This window comes from Ascaphus truei, chromosome 8, assembly GCF_040206685.1.
Source record: "Ascaphus truei isolate aAscTru1 chromosome 8, aAscTru1.hap1, whole genome shotgun sequence".
Taxonomy (NCBI): Eukaryota; Metazoa; Chordata; class Amphibia; order Anura; family Ascaphidae; genus Ascaphus; species Ascaphus truei.
Window position 1 is genome coordinate 35,226,886 of NC_134490.1, and position 15,021 is coordinate 35,241,906.

Below are 15,021 nucleotides of genomic sequence, written 5' to 3' on the forward strand. Positions count from 1 at the left end.
TCCTAGTTTGTGCCCGAAATATCATCTTCCTACTTCATTTTCTGTCCTCTGCAACAGGAGTACGGGCAGTAGCTACAGTCCTATATATTTACGGCCTCAACTAGGATGAGGGAAGCCACCCACCTTGTGTACACCACCCTTAATTGAAGAATACTTCCTCACAAGAGAGCCATGTGCAATAAACACGGGGTGACATGACTATGTTGCCGCAAATTTCCAATAGGGTGTTGTACGTTTAAATTGCAATGCTTTATATTTCTGATGTTATATTCTTGTTTTAGAGGTTTGAAGTTCTGCTATTTATAAATGCAGTTAAGTGGAAGAGGTTAACAGACGATGATGATGATGATGTAATGGTGGGTAGTGGTGTGTTTGCACGGTTGGCTGAAATGGTGCTTTGTTTTGATTACAGGTGTGCCGCTAAAGCTATAGATCGATTCTTATTCTGCATTTTAATTTATACAGTTTAACTAGTAAACCTCTGAATTTCACCCCTCATCCTGCCTCCCCATTTAGTCTACGGCTTCTAGTGTTTAAGATAAAACATTTTGTAATTGTATGTATTTACATTTGTTTTCCCTACATATATTTAAAAATAAATACAGGAGGGCCCCGGGTATACGGCGGGTTCCGTTCCAGAGGCCCGCCGTATAGTGAAAATCGGCGGAAAGCGGATCCGTTGATTTTCAGCTCTGCGCATGCGCAAACCGGCATTTTCGCCGTTCTGCGTATGTGCGACCTATGCTCTGCGCGCAAACTGCGGTCTGCGCATGCGCGCCGGGCACACCCGCCCGTTCTGCACATGCGCGACTTCGGATTCAACATGGTGGCCCCCTTCTCGATGCCGCCGTATCAGCGGATCGCCGAAAAGCGGGGCCCTGCTGTAGAATATCCAAAAAAAAAAAAAAATAATACGTTTGTGGACATACCACAGATTGTTGTATATTGCATTTGTTCAATTCGGGCAATTGCAGTAAAAAAAATATATATATAAAGCAAGCTTTAAATCAACATCATTAAATAAGCCCCCAGAATACAGTGAACGTCTCCAAAGTTTAACATTTTCCCCCTATTTGTCCATCAAATGCACCATGAGTGTGACAGGTATCACTCAACGCTTGCAGATTGTCCAGATTAAACATGATGGCTTTAAGCATGTCAAATTAGTAGTACCTTTTGTCACATGATAGACTAAGGTTACGGCCCTGCTGTCTGCGCTGCACGCGGCGCCTGCCAGGCTGGCGGCACATGCAGCCGAGTTCCCCGGTCTGCAGTGAGCTGCAGGGGGAAAAACAGGGGGGAAAACGGGGGGCGTGGCCATGACATCACCCGGCAGGTCTGCCCTCATTGGCTGAACCGCCAGGGGGCGTGGCCTAGCGCTCCATCACTAGTTCTGCTCACAATTTTCCTTTCTGCATGAAAAACGGAGCGCGCAGTGCGGCGGCCGCCCTTTGCAGCGGGCCCAGCCCCATTGAGGGGTCGGCTCTTGTCCCCGCCATAGTGGGCGCTGCAGCAGCCAGCGGGGAACCAAGCGAAGACTTCTCAAATCATATTTACTTCTGCAGTTTGAATAGCATATGTACCGGTACCTCTATGTATGTGTGTGTGTGGTTGTAACCATTACACACAAACATTTAAAAACATAGGAACATTATATAAGTTACATATGCATTAAATGAATTTCTTGAATGTCATTTTTTAATTTTGAATGGAGTAATAGATCACGTTTATTAACATTTTATTGGGATCCCCAGGATCCTATGTATTAGGGCGGACACTTCCCTCCATGTTGGCTGGATTTTGGGGCATGACCAAAATATATGCAGTATATTCCCCATTTCCCCACAACCACGCCAACACAATGGGGATATCCCTGGGAGAGAAAAAAAAGGTATGTAACCTCCTAGTAGAAGTCATATACCACCTGAATATGAGCTTGTAGATTTTCTCCTTGATCACAACACACAACAGATTTTTGGAAGCGGCTTCCCAGATATCTTTCCATATATCAAGGTCTGGGAGTCAGATTATGACATATCTTGGAGATAATACCCTTTATAAGGGGCTGGTGTAAACACCAATCCTCGTATAAGGTTAGATCATGGGAACGATTTGGTTCGTAGATAGATTGAATATAGTATCTAACCTGGAGAAATCTGAAAAATTCAGAGATGGGGATATCGCGACTAGTTTGTAATGACACAAGTGAAGGGACCTTCCCATGAATACGAATGTCATTGACTCTTAGGAGTCCTTTTTGGATCCAAGATTTGGATTGTTGGTTACCGTATAAAAAGGGAGAGGGAGTCAGCAAACAGTGATTGCATAAGAGAAGGGAAACCTGGATTTAAGGGAGTCCCAGAGATTACAGGCAAAAGACATCATCGGATTCTTGGAAATCTCAGCTGGTCTAGATTTTTTGTTAAACCAGAGAAGATTCTTAGTTTCAGAAGAGGAGCAAATCAATTCTTCTAATCTGACCCATCTTTTATCTGCTGTTTTACTCATGCATTTTTAACACTTTATTTATGCAGGCAGAAAAACACTTTATAGATCCTTGGAAATGTTTATTTACCTTTGTGAATTGTTAAAATACATTAGATACTGTGAACCATTGTGGCTTACAATGTATATATTGAAGAAACACCTTTGAATACATGCCGTTTCTTCAAATCATTTTTGCACGGGATAAAAAATAAAAATAAATAAACAGAGACTGCCATATGGGCACTATGATTATTTCTACCAGCTTCACAACTTAGTAACTAATCACTCACCTCCTTGCTGCGTTTTCACCTGAATGGGATCAGAGAGTGGTCCATCCCCCACCGAGGTGAAGGCCAAGACTCTGACTGTGTAGGTCTCATGTTCCAACAAGCTTCCTACAGTGGTCAAGAGGCTATCATCCACATTGCGTTTCTGCCAGTTATTGACTGGAAGGTCTGGCTCCATGTTGAAATAAACACGATAACCCCTGATTTGACCATTGGGTTCCACTGGCTCCTCCCACTGAATTATCATGGTGGAAGAGCTGAGCATTCGAGCTTGAACGTTTCGGGGAGCACTAGCAGGGGCTTGCTCTCCCGTCCGTGTCACAACAGGCTCACTGGGTGGTCCCTGACCGATGGAATTAACTGCCGACACCCAAATTTCATATTCGGAGTTAGGGCTGAGCCCCCCAATGCTGTATCTTGTAGTGGTGATGTCCTCCTTGATCTGATAAGGACCATCTTGGCTTTTGGATTTATACTCTATCACATAGTACGACACCGGATCAGGATTTCCAGAGTCCCAGGTGACAGTAATGCTGGTGGCAGTCGTCTCTGTCACCATGGGGGCTCCGGGTGCTTTGGGAAGGGCTAAGACAAATGAATGGGGGGAAAAAACAAAAGGTTCAGAACAAGGGAGACTATGAACACCAGGAGTGCCCCACTCCAGTCCTCAAGGGCCACCAACAGGTCAATTTTAAAGGATATCCCTGTTTCAGCACAGTCAACGGTTGAGCCACCTGTGCTGAAACTGGGATATAATGAAAATCGGACTACTTGGTGGCCCTTGAGGACTGGAGTTGACCACCATTGATGTACACAATCTGATGCAAACATTTTGACCCCACACTGTATATTCCATGTTGTATAACCCCCACATCCCCAGTAATTCATCCACATATAACAAGTTTAACTTGGATAGGGAAATCTACCATTCAGCTTGCTGTAAGACTAAGTGGGGTTTGTGGAGTTTTAAAGTTGTGAAACATTTAACTTTAATAGTTGCATTCTGAAAAAATAATTTCAAGCAGCTTTGGAAAGGGTAAGAGGAAAGGTCAAACTAAGAAAGTATAATGCAAAAGAAAAATGGTGTTTAGCTCGGACTTTTGCTTTAACATTTACAGTGCCCTTATGACGTACCTGGTAAGCCATATGCCCAGAGGTCACGCTGAAGCGATCACATAACTATAAATACCAGGGGGTCCTAGCCACATCTGGCACCGTAAAGGTCAATATAGCAGTGCATGCTATTTGCAATACTGTTTTTCCCCCCACCCTTTACTTTAAAAGACCACATCTTATTTCAGGGGATGTTTTTATTTTTTAAATCCGATGTTTTGTTCAGGAGAAAGGAGCAGTTCCACAGGTCAAAATGGATGTCTCCCCGAGCAGTCTAAGGTTACTATGGAAAGGGGAATTGCTGCTTGAAGAGGGCAAGATGAAATCAGCAGAAACGTCAAACTGTGTGCGTGTCCTGTAAGTGTTTTGATTTTCCTTTCCGAGTGAACCCTGGACTAGTTTATCTGTCAAGAGCAGCTCAAGGAGTCAATGAAACATTCTATCGCAACCGCTAATTGTGGCACAAAGCTGGGCTGTTATCCATACTCACATTTCACGGTTATCTGGGCAACAGACTCAATAACACCAAGACTAGACATGGCCACGCAAGTGTAATTTGCAGACTCTTTGACATTGGTGAGTTCCAGAACATTGCGTCCCACGGGCATATCATCTTCTGGGGTCAGGTCCTCAGCACCCACCATCCATTTCACATATGGCATCGGTGAGCCCACCGCGACACAAGTAATGTTCACGTTACCACCTGGCATAATCTCGTGGCTCACAGGAAGGATGGAGAACCGTGGAGCGACGCGGCGAACTGCAGGTGAAATCCACACGGATAGCGGAAAAAAAAAAGGAAAAAAGGGAGGGGAAATAACTTAAATACAGAGGGGGCCATTTGGGGAAATAAAACAAACAAAAAGACTAAAAACAAAAATTGAACTTCAAATAAAAACTTACTTCACAAACAAAGAGATAATATAGAGACATGAAGCCATAATTCATAGCAACAGGGTTCCATTGATCAGGAGTAGACCCATCACAGCACAGATAATACACAAAAATTTATTAGCAATTTCTCATCTTTAACAACAGATCTGAGGTTTTGGGAAATGATTAAATGTAGCTGGGTCCCACACTTAATACTTTGCGATTCCCACATTATTTTTCCTTCTTAAGTCCGCATCTAGTATCACTTCACAGTCGGAGATGGGGCGTCTTTAGCAGCCGTGTTCTGCGAGTGATGAAGGCGGAGAGAACGAGCGAGGAGTCCACGCTACGGCACTGCTCGGACGGATACCGCTAACGGCTCTCTAGTGACATTGCGGAGAGACGTCCTGGATGACAAAACAAGGCTAGGAACTCTACCAGTAACCATCCAGGTTTGTTACCAATGGTTTTGGAGCACCACATACCAGGAGAAAAAGATGAGAAATTCTAATGAAATTTTTGTGGTTTTTGGGTGTAAAAACCCTAACAAAGCCTCTTTAGAATCTGACACGGTTTCATCGATAGATGCAGCTCTCAGAATCACAAACATCATGCAAAAGAGGTATAACAAAAAGGGGGGGGAAAAGGGGGGGGAAAAGGGGGGGGGGGGAAACGAGAAAAAGAGGGAGAGAGACAAAAAAATAAAATAAATAAAGAAGAAAAAAAAAGAAGAGGGGAAGACAGAAAAATGCAGAGGAATATAAACATAAGGGCAGCTAGCAAATGCCCGCATGAATACTGGGTAGAGAGAACGGTATCAAAGGGGATTAAGGGCGGGGAACCCACTTTAATGCTGCATACTTTAGCTGATGTGACCAAATGTGCCGAACACATTGTCACATCCGAGCCCTGGCAGGATATTAAACAGAATAATTCATAGTAAAACAAGGTGATGGACTTTTAACGCTGAGAATAACAGTGACATGTTCTGTGCATCCCCCTTGCTGATAGGTGGATGCAGCTTTCAGACCTCACACATTAGAACATGGACCAAGGGGTTGAGGCAGCCCCAATCTGAGTGACTCTGTTCTCTGAAACATCTTGAACGGAGGAATAACCTAATTACGCAGGCGTCGAAAGAGTCCCCTAAAATGGGATCTAATGCCAGGCATATGGAAAAAGGATACTTCTTTCAGTCCTACATTTGGGGTGACAATCTCCCTACATCTGGATTTTTCAAATTGTACGGAATAAATTCTAGATACGGTTATAGGGCGATAATATGGGGAGGAGGTTTTTTTCTCTAGATACGGTTATAGGGCGATAATATGGGGAGGAGGGAGGGGGGTTGGGCGAGAGGAGATCGGACAGAAAAACTGAACTCAATGTAAAGCTCTCACTGCATACACAGTATAGTGTAATCCTGAAGCAGTTTTTTTAGACACAATGCACTATAGTTAACACATGATGCACAACATTAAATAAGCAGAGAAGATATGCAGGAATTACATCTGGTATTACCCTAGTTCCTTCTTTGGGATCTCCGAATAATTCCCAGAGGCACGGATGCCAGTTGACAATTCAAGGCTTCATACTACGGGGCAATATACACCTAAACAGGAGTATCCCGCTCTTGCAGAATAAGCTAAACTGGACATGTTCCAAGCAGGACATTGATACACCCTTCCATTTAGAGAGGACTTATTTCTGTTTGCGAATATTTTTCCCATTCATGGAATTCTGGCACTTTGGGGGGCGGAAAACTGTTCCAAAGAACAGAGTCACAGAGCCCCCGCCCACACCTCAGGCACACCTAACACACAATGAAAAGAAGTGGGAAAGAAACAAAGGACCATGCGGACAGAACAGAGAGTAGAGGAGTGCGAGTCTGTTGATGGGGCCGACATGTAACTTTCGGTGTATAGAGGAGAAATGGGGACAAAACTGACTGACAAGATTCCAGTCAGTCAGCAAACAGCATTAACAGAGACAAACAGCAGCGTGTGATGCATATACTGCGTTGTCATGGAAACAGGATAAGACAGCAAATCCAACAGAGGTTAATTAAAAATGAATTTTAATTTTAATTTTTTTTTTTTTAAATGTACAAGTGGATCTGAATACCAAATATCTCAGTCCGAAGGACAGGCAAAAATTCATTATAGTTTAGGGATTCTATGATGGGGCGATTATGGAAAGGGGCATTTAGAATTTGAAATGGGGTAGAAACACTCACAGAGCACAGGCGTAAAAAAAAACCAAAAAAAAAATCGGTATATACAGCTGAGAGCGCTGGCAGCCCGGGTAATGTAAGCGCGGAGGAGAAGAATAGAACTAAGGACCTTGCGGCTGTGATTTTTAAAGAAGAAAAGTAAAGGCAAAGCAAAAAAATAAAGGAAATAAAGAATTCTTTCTGCCGCTACAGAGTAATTCCCGTGGCACACAGGAAGGGCATTTCAGGAGCTCATCCAATGCAACACAGCCATTAGCTGCCTTCCTTAAAGTCTACACAGGGTCAGCCACACAATACAAGCTATTTCAGATCGAGCAACTACAGGAGACCCATGCAAGGCTCTCAGGATTTGTCTGGGGAGGTCTAATTGCCGTTTCTTTCTCGCGGACAAATAAAAACAACTTTAACCTGCAACAAAAGTATTTCCGCCTCAGCTGGGACACAGTTGATAGTTATGGTTCCTAACTCCCTACTCCCATGTGCCCTTATGTTACTGTGCGAGGAGAAGCAGGTCCAGTCAAGATGTTGTGGATATAATCGGCCAGGTGCAAGAGGTTTCTTATGCCCACCTCTCTCTCTCAGACAGAAGACAACAATAACGAAAAACAGACTGCTACTGAGAGGCCATGCTGAGCCCGTGTAGGACTAAGAACCCAAAGGAGAATTCAAGAGCTAGGAACAAAAAAGGCCATGCTCTGTGAGTGTTGTCCACAGTGGAAGAAACGTGAACGGTTGTGACACCGACAGCTGTACAATAAATAAGGAGAGGGGGATCTGAAATTAAAAACGTTTCAAGCCCCGATTTAGAGAGACAAAAAAAAAAAATAAATAAATTAAAAAGTTAAAACAATTATTAAATTAAAATAAATGAAAGAAAGTGACGTGAGTGTTGAAAGCACTAACAGGATCCAATGATGTCATCGCACTCCAACAGTCAGCAAGCGGCGGCCTCAAACAGGGTGGGAGGAGGCGGATATTATCGGCCATTTTGGTGAGACAGGAGTCATTCCGTCTTATTCCAAAATGAAGGGGAGGAGGAATATAAGGAAGGTAGCCAAAAATAATGTGCAGCCTCTACATTACCAGTGAAGCTTAGATTACACCTGTCCTCCCCTCCACCGTGAGGCCCCCATTGCTATTACATGGCAACCCAAACACTCCATTCTGCCAGCACAAGTCCAGTATGCTTCCAGCTAGTGGGCAAAGAAATCCAGCCTGTGTTCTAGCTGAAGATCAGGGAACATATTTAGGACCTGTATCCAATTGATAGCTCCGTCCTGATGCAATTCGTTAAACTGCTCATTTATTTTCTGTTTGGCAGAAGCTCAGCAAAATCTCCTCTAGAACACAAGCACAATCTCAAACCAAACATTAGAGGAGAAAGCAGAGGGGAGTTTTATTATGAGATTTTAACTTGACACGGTGTAATCTAATGTTTCCTCCAAAACAAAGAGACCAGCAATGCAAAAGGGTGTAAGACACAGACACAGGCAGGCATCTTATTTTGCTTGGTACTGTTCCTGCCCTGTGCAGCTTCTCCTTCACATCTTCAGAGATCCGTGGGCAGAAAAACACAGACACCTCACCCACCTCCCATATATCACTCTACCAGGTTTTAGTCTCCCTAAGACATGATAGACCAGTTGTGACAAGGTCTGATGTGATCAGATTGTCCCTGTAAATGTGTATACCCGCTGGCTGTTTCGGAAAATCCATGTATGTGTTGATTAAAAATGTTTACATTACAATAAAAAATGGCTCTCAAAAACGCCACCATTGGACTACCGGGGAGAACGTACAGATATATAATGACAGGAAGTTGAAACACAAGACACCATCGTTTAACATTATGGCAGAGAGGCAGCAGAGCTGTGCTATTATCAGCTAAAAGGTGCCTGCTGCTCTAAACACAGAGGCAAATGCATTAAACGCAGCCATTTAGCTATGTGGCTCTGCCTGGCGTCAAAAGCAAGCATTAGGCGAGCACTGACAACAGAGCTCTGATAGCGTATTATCTCAAGGAAGGGAGTGGGAAAATGGGAGTGTGACATACACGGTGAGAAAATGAATTAGAAATGTGGGCCAATAATGTGTCAGTTATGCACTGGATTTAACAGAACCCCCATTAAAATCACAGAGCTTTAATGCCAGCAGTGGAAACGACCCTAAAAATAGAGATGGCTGGAAGAACTTATGTTTGTTTAAGGTACTGGGAGATTTAATCTAGCTAATTTTTGCACGAGTTAGGCAAGTACTTGAAGGGAATAATACTGATGACCCATTAGCCCTCTTAATTTGTATTGCTTAAAACGTACGATTGTACCAACCTGGTGGTACAGTACGTCTACTGTTCTTACTCGAGGCACCCACAATTCAACAGATACGTAATGGTTAACACTTTTCAGAGGTTGCCCCCATCTCTGTTAGGTATCCTGCACTGTGCTTTACTGTTGGCTATTCATATTTAGCCATGGAACTCTCCAGTGACTGTGCCTCTAAGAATGTTTTTTTGTAGCATAAATGGAGTGAAAAAAATGTATTTATGGAAAACTCTTCACTATCAGCAAGACCGCGCTTTAGCCTATATTTGTTACAGGAGGCATCTTTGAGGTCCGTTCTGAATCCGGGGCCAACAGATCTTTAATCTCTTTGCTCACCCCGGGAATAAAGGAGGACATGGAATCAGTTTCATCCCCACAGGGCAGGAACAGTGGCTTTTCAAAAATGCATTGATAACCACAGAACAACTAAACCAACCAACCAACCCAACGGAAACATAAAAAGCAAAACACCATACAGGGGAAAAAAAATTGCAAAAAAATAAATAAAAAATACATGCATAGGTAAGTTACATTCTCCCATCATGCATCAGGCTCAATGCCCAAGCACCCATTAACCATGACGACGAAAAGTGCAAAAACCCAGCAACATTACCAAAGGATGCATAGAGAGGTCTCACAATGCAATATTATCATCTCAATACCAAAAGCCCAAGGACAGGTGCACTGCCCTTAATTGAAAGAATTCTTTGCTTTTTTTCATTATTCTTTTTTTTTTTTTTTAGAATGTAAAAATGTGGGTAAAGAACGTAAAAGAAAAAAAAAGACACCAACCTTCTCGTAGCTCTGAGGGATGTTAAGGGGTTTGATGCAGAACACAATGACATGAGGAGAAGAGAAAAAATAGGGGAGACACAGAGAGAGTAAAAAAAGACCTTCTCCAGGCTTTCAGCTGCAAAGCGACTAATTGATTTTCTTTTAAAACGGTAAAAATAGTAACAAATTTCCTTAATTGTACAATTATCTGCTGAGCTGTAACCTCTTCCCTTCCCAAGCCCTGTTCTACAAATCACCCGTATGCAGCAGCTGTGACTACAACGATTCTTAAACAGGTCATCACAATACATATTTAACAGAGCAAAAAAAACAGTTATACAGAGGGAATATGCATGTTATGACTGTCCCTTTCCCGCTCCCAAGCACTGGCATTATATCGTCCCTTCCCAAAAGTTTTTTTTACCCCTGGTTCTGGCCCTTGTCCCAAGGTAAGTTCCCGATGATACCTCACAGGCTGTTCTTACCATAGAATGTGTGTGCAAAAAATGTAGAACTGGGTGAGGCTCGTAATTCAAAGGAATATATTCCCCCAGCTAGAGAAAACAGAATCAGCTAAACTGTGACATATTATACCCAATAGTCAATCCCATACGAATAATCAGGATTAGATTTAAACCAGTATTGGCGTTTGAAAGCAAAACACTTTTCTTAACAGATACATCATTTATACCTACCACAAGCATCTCCATGCATGGTGCACACCTGCTTTTTAAGGATGTCTTAATACAACCTAAGGACCATTAGATACTACACTGGATCCATTCACATATCAGAGAAATGATAACATAATAATGTCAGCCCTGAGAAACGTAAATCAACTAATATCTTCTGGATGGCGGGATCGTCGGACGTTTTCTGGTCATCATTTACAGGCATAAAAAATGATCTTATTTCATTATTCTTGGTTTGAACTCACACAACTAAACTTTCCTGAGTATAAGAGCACGAAGATATCAAATCTATTGCCTTACAGAGAGCTCCCTAAATTATTTCAATCTTTCATTTGAAATTATGAGTGGAAACAAAAAGCCTAGGAACCTCAGTGTTGACAGCGAGACATGTTTCATTGGCCTGTTGTAAAATGAGACTGAATCTTCCACACCCTTTACAATTATATATTAGGTCTTCTTCTCCAGGAGTTGGCCAAACGTTTCACCCTATATCCAAAGGGTGAGTACAATACATTATCTAGGCAACAATCTACACTCCTCATTCCTCCTGGCTGGGAATAATACAAGAAGACTGTCACAATGAAAGGCTGGGTTAATGTTATGAATTTCTGTGACGTCCATCATCAACTTTGTTATTGTTTGGCAAGAGAAAAGCTAAACGTAACTCTGCACTGCTTGTCTAAAGTTGTCCTATGCACATCCCTGAAAGCCAATAAGACGTTTGACATTATTTAGCTAGTTTGACATGTTGGTTTGGAATGCGTTTAAGAATGCATGCCTGATTAATTTGGAGTATGGCATTATCTTTGAAATATAATCCATCATTCTCAATATGATGGGCGTGCCTTTCTCTTGCACACACATTGTATCACTTGCGGTGCCTTCATTTGGGATCTTCTTACTGTGGCAGTGGAGCATTTGTGCTTTTTGATTTTTATAGGGCGATTCTCAATCAAGATGAAGGTGCTCCTAATATCCAGTTCAGCGACAGTCTCTCAACTTTTTGATGAAACTCCTCGTCAGTATCATTTGATCTTTAGATGCAGATCTTGGCGCAAATCTCATGGCTTGAACACTTAAAATAACGTTAACTATAATAAATCGATTATGAAGTAATCTAAAGGCTACGAAAGCAAGATATGACTCCCTAAAATCCGTAAGCGTAACAGGTCATTAGACAGAGGTCAAACCACTCCACACATTAAAACCAAGGTTATTGATATCAGAAGCAAACAGCAGGTGCAGTCTGCCAACGTTACACACGATCCAGCGTGCAGAGCTGAGGCGCTCCCTACCTCTCACGTAAAGATTAGCAGGTGAAGAATAGCGTACTCCGGCACTGTTGGTGGCCACACACTCGTACTTCCCTTGATCGGTCTCCTCACTGTTCTCAATCTGTAGGGCACCTGTAAGGAGAGAAGAAAATGGCAGCAGGAAAATTAGAGCACGTCTCAAATGTTAGGTTGGTTTCTCTACCACCCACATTTATGGGTAAAACTAGTTGGGGAACCATCTGCTATCCCCAATGGCGGAACAATACCATGTACAGTAATGGCCAAGGCACTCAGCCGTAGAACATAATAATGGGACCCTGCCAGCAAGCTCTGCAAATCCTCCAATAATAACCAGGAAAGTCCAGAAGGAAAAAACACAAGTATCATTGACGAGTCCAGAGAGTGAATTTCCGGTTGTCTAACTCCTTAGAATGAGAGCAGGAAGCGAAGAAACGTTTTGTACCAATAGAACGTCAAAACAAACTGGGCAAACATTTTACATTACAGGCACAAAAAAAAAACATTTGAACATGATGATTGCAAGGGGCTTTAACCTTGTACCAGCCCTTTATTAGAGTAACCCCTAACGAGGCAGAAATCTCACATTTCCAACCCCTCCCTTTCACCACTCCCCAAACGACAGGGCAACACATCATGGACAACACTAAAAGAATATTAAAAAATAGGACAAACAGACTTGGAAACAGGTAGGACATTGACCCACATACAAAAAAAATGAGACGCGGAGTGACAAGGAGAAGAGGAGTAAGGCAGCTAAGAGGAGAGAAGTGTGGTGTTGAGTGACAGGTCAGCAGGGTGCCTTACCTCGTATTGGAGTATTTTCTGTAATGAAAGCAAAGAGAAGAAGTGAAAGTGGTGAGATATCAGACACCATCTCCCAGGCAGCCAGCCAGCCAAAAAAGGACCCGTTATCCAGGAAGATACCCTGCTAGTCAGAATGGGCTAACTTGTATCTACACTCAAACGGACATACCGCCTATGAGAACAAACAGTCCATCCTTCAGTTTACCCAAGGAGTTTCGTCCCCACACATTCCGTTTTAGGAAATAGGATAAAAATAGTAGTATTTTCTGGTTATATATATATTTTTAAGTGTCTACCAACCAAGCAAAATTGAGTTAGTACTTCATTAGTAGGTATTCTATTTGTATTTGAATACATTTTATATGAGTGAAGATATGATCATTGTTATGATGACAGCAAGAAGTTGGTCATTAGGATCATGTATCGTGTTCCTGTCTTACTATAGATGACATCTGTCTGGCTTTTGCTACCTATTGCAATCCCGAAAGCAATGAACGCTATTTACCGTTTTGCCAATAAGTTCAAACTCTATCTTGTATTACTTTAACCAAAATGACATCCGGTGCGATCGCTGCCCCACCGTACACACAGATGTCATTTCCAATGATTTCCTTCATTCAGCAACATGGGAGGTCTTTAGTCACCCTGCAGTTACCGCCCGGGTCCTTTTTTACCCCACTTGCACATAGACTCAAACTTTAGGTTACTGAATATTTTACCCCAATCCTGTAAACAGCACTTACAATCACTCAGCATAAAAAGCTGAGCAACAGCATATTACCAGCGCTATTGTACTTGGGAGCACAGGTCAGCTCTTCTCAATACTCTTGTAAGTAATAGCGCTGACCCTTACAGTTTATTCCCAATGTGTCCTAAATATTGAGCTATGTCCCTTTCCTCGGTGCATAGCTCTACAGTTTCCATTATTTTGGAACATTTAGCTATTTCTGGCAACCATACTTTAAAATCCAATTTTTTTCTATTTAATTAAAATAAAGCAATACAAATGATATATAAAGCCTAGTTGTTTTCAAAATTGACCAGCTTTCGGTTTTCTAAATGTATTTTAAGTTGCCGGGACGTATAATTCCCATTTGTTTAAAAATATACATCACTTTAAAGCAGCATTTCATTAAAAATCCTATATGTGGGTTATATATATACACATTTTTAATGTGCTGCATTAAGCTTCCTTGCTATAGCAGCTATTTAGGAAGGTACACCACTTGCGCTTTAGAAACAGGCAGCCATATTGGGTGCCCTGGGAAGAAGGATCTTCGCCAATGGGTCACGGGAGTACGGATCATTCGGCAGCTTGGATAACTGCATTGCCGTAAATGTAAAGAACTGCTGCATTTATTTAAAAAAAAAAAAAAAAAAACAGGCAAGAGGCCAAATGCTGCTTTAATACTACAAGAATGCAAACTTATCTCACCATTTTCAGGATGTGGGGTAAAATGTTGTGGGTAACAATGCGTAACTATAGTATTCTTAGCAACATGGAGAGAGGGTGACATTGTTATTGTGTTAGATTGTAAGGCACTAGTTAACAGTTACTAGTTATTGGGTAAGTACTTACTAGAATGTTAGCATCTAGTGAAAGGTTAGGAACTAGCTACTGTTAATAAAAGCAGGAAGGTTAGGTTTTAAGGAGAAAGTAAAACAAGGGGATATAGGTTCTGGTTGGCGTGAGCGGGGTATTGGTGCAAGCAGCAGGGGGTTAAAGATATATATGCATGTTCGATATTGCCCATCCCTTTGTGTGTTCCACACTTGGTGGAAGATCTGCCATCTGGTAGGAAGCTGGAAGTGCAGGCAAAGGTTGGGGGAAGGGAGAGGAGCATGTCTGCTACACATCAAATGTTTCCTCCACAGGAAGCAAAGGGAATATTGAGAGGTTATTGATGGTTATTGATCAGCAGGGTTCAGAGAGCACAAAAGGAACACATCCTAAAACAGTGGGCTGAATGGAGGAGGGAGCAGAGCTGAACATGCCACTAAGCAGCCAGTCGGGTAATTTTTGTCCAAAATGTTCCATAGATGTTCATGGGGAATTTAGCCCATAAAAGGCCTGATTGGCTGCTTCGGCAGATGTAAAATCAGCTCCTAAAGATGTAAGCCATTGCAGACGTCATTCTATAA

At 42.3% G+C, this 15,021-nt stretch overlaps 1 protein-coding gene across 8 annotated transcripts in view; it reads right to left on the reverse strand.

Annotated features, from left to right (window-relative positions):
* The window catches only part of PTPRS (protein tyrosine phosphatase receptor type S), a 170,790-nt gene that overhangs the window by 50,340 nt on the left and 105,429 nt on the right, over window positions 1-15,021 (reverse strand). For 7 of the 8 annotated variants that reach the window (XM_075611406.1, XM_075611398.1, XM_075611401.1 and 4 more), the window contains exons 6-8: window positions 12,076-12,186; window positions 4,378-4,647; window positions 2,778-3,359 (exon numbers count right to left, since the gene is read on the reverse strand). In XM_075611406.1, coding sequence (XP_075467521.1) covers window positions 2,778-3,359; window positions 4,378-4,647; window positions 12,076-12,186 — 963 coding nt within the window. Of the gene's footprint in view, window positions 1-2,777; window positions 3,360-4,377; window positions 4,648-12,075; window positions 12,187-12,879; window positions 13,134-15,021 lie in introns of those variants that run through there. The other variant, XM_075611403.1, reaches the window with a different exon arrangement.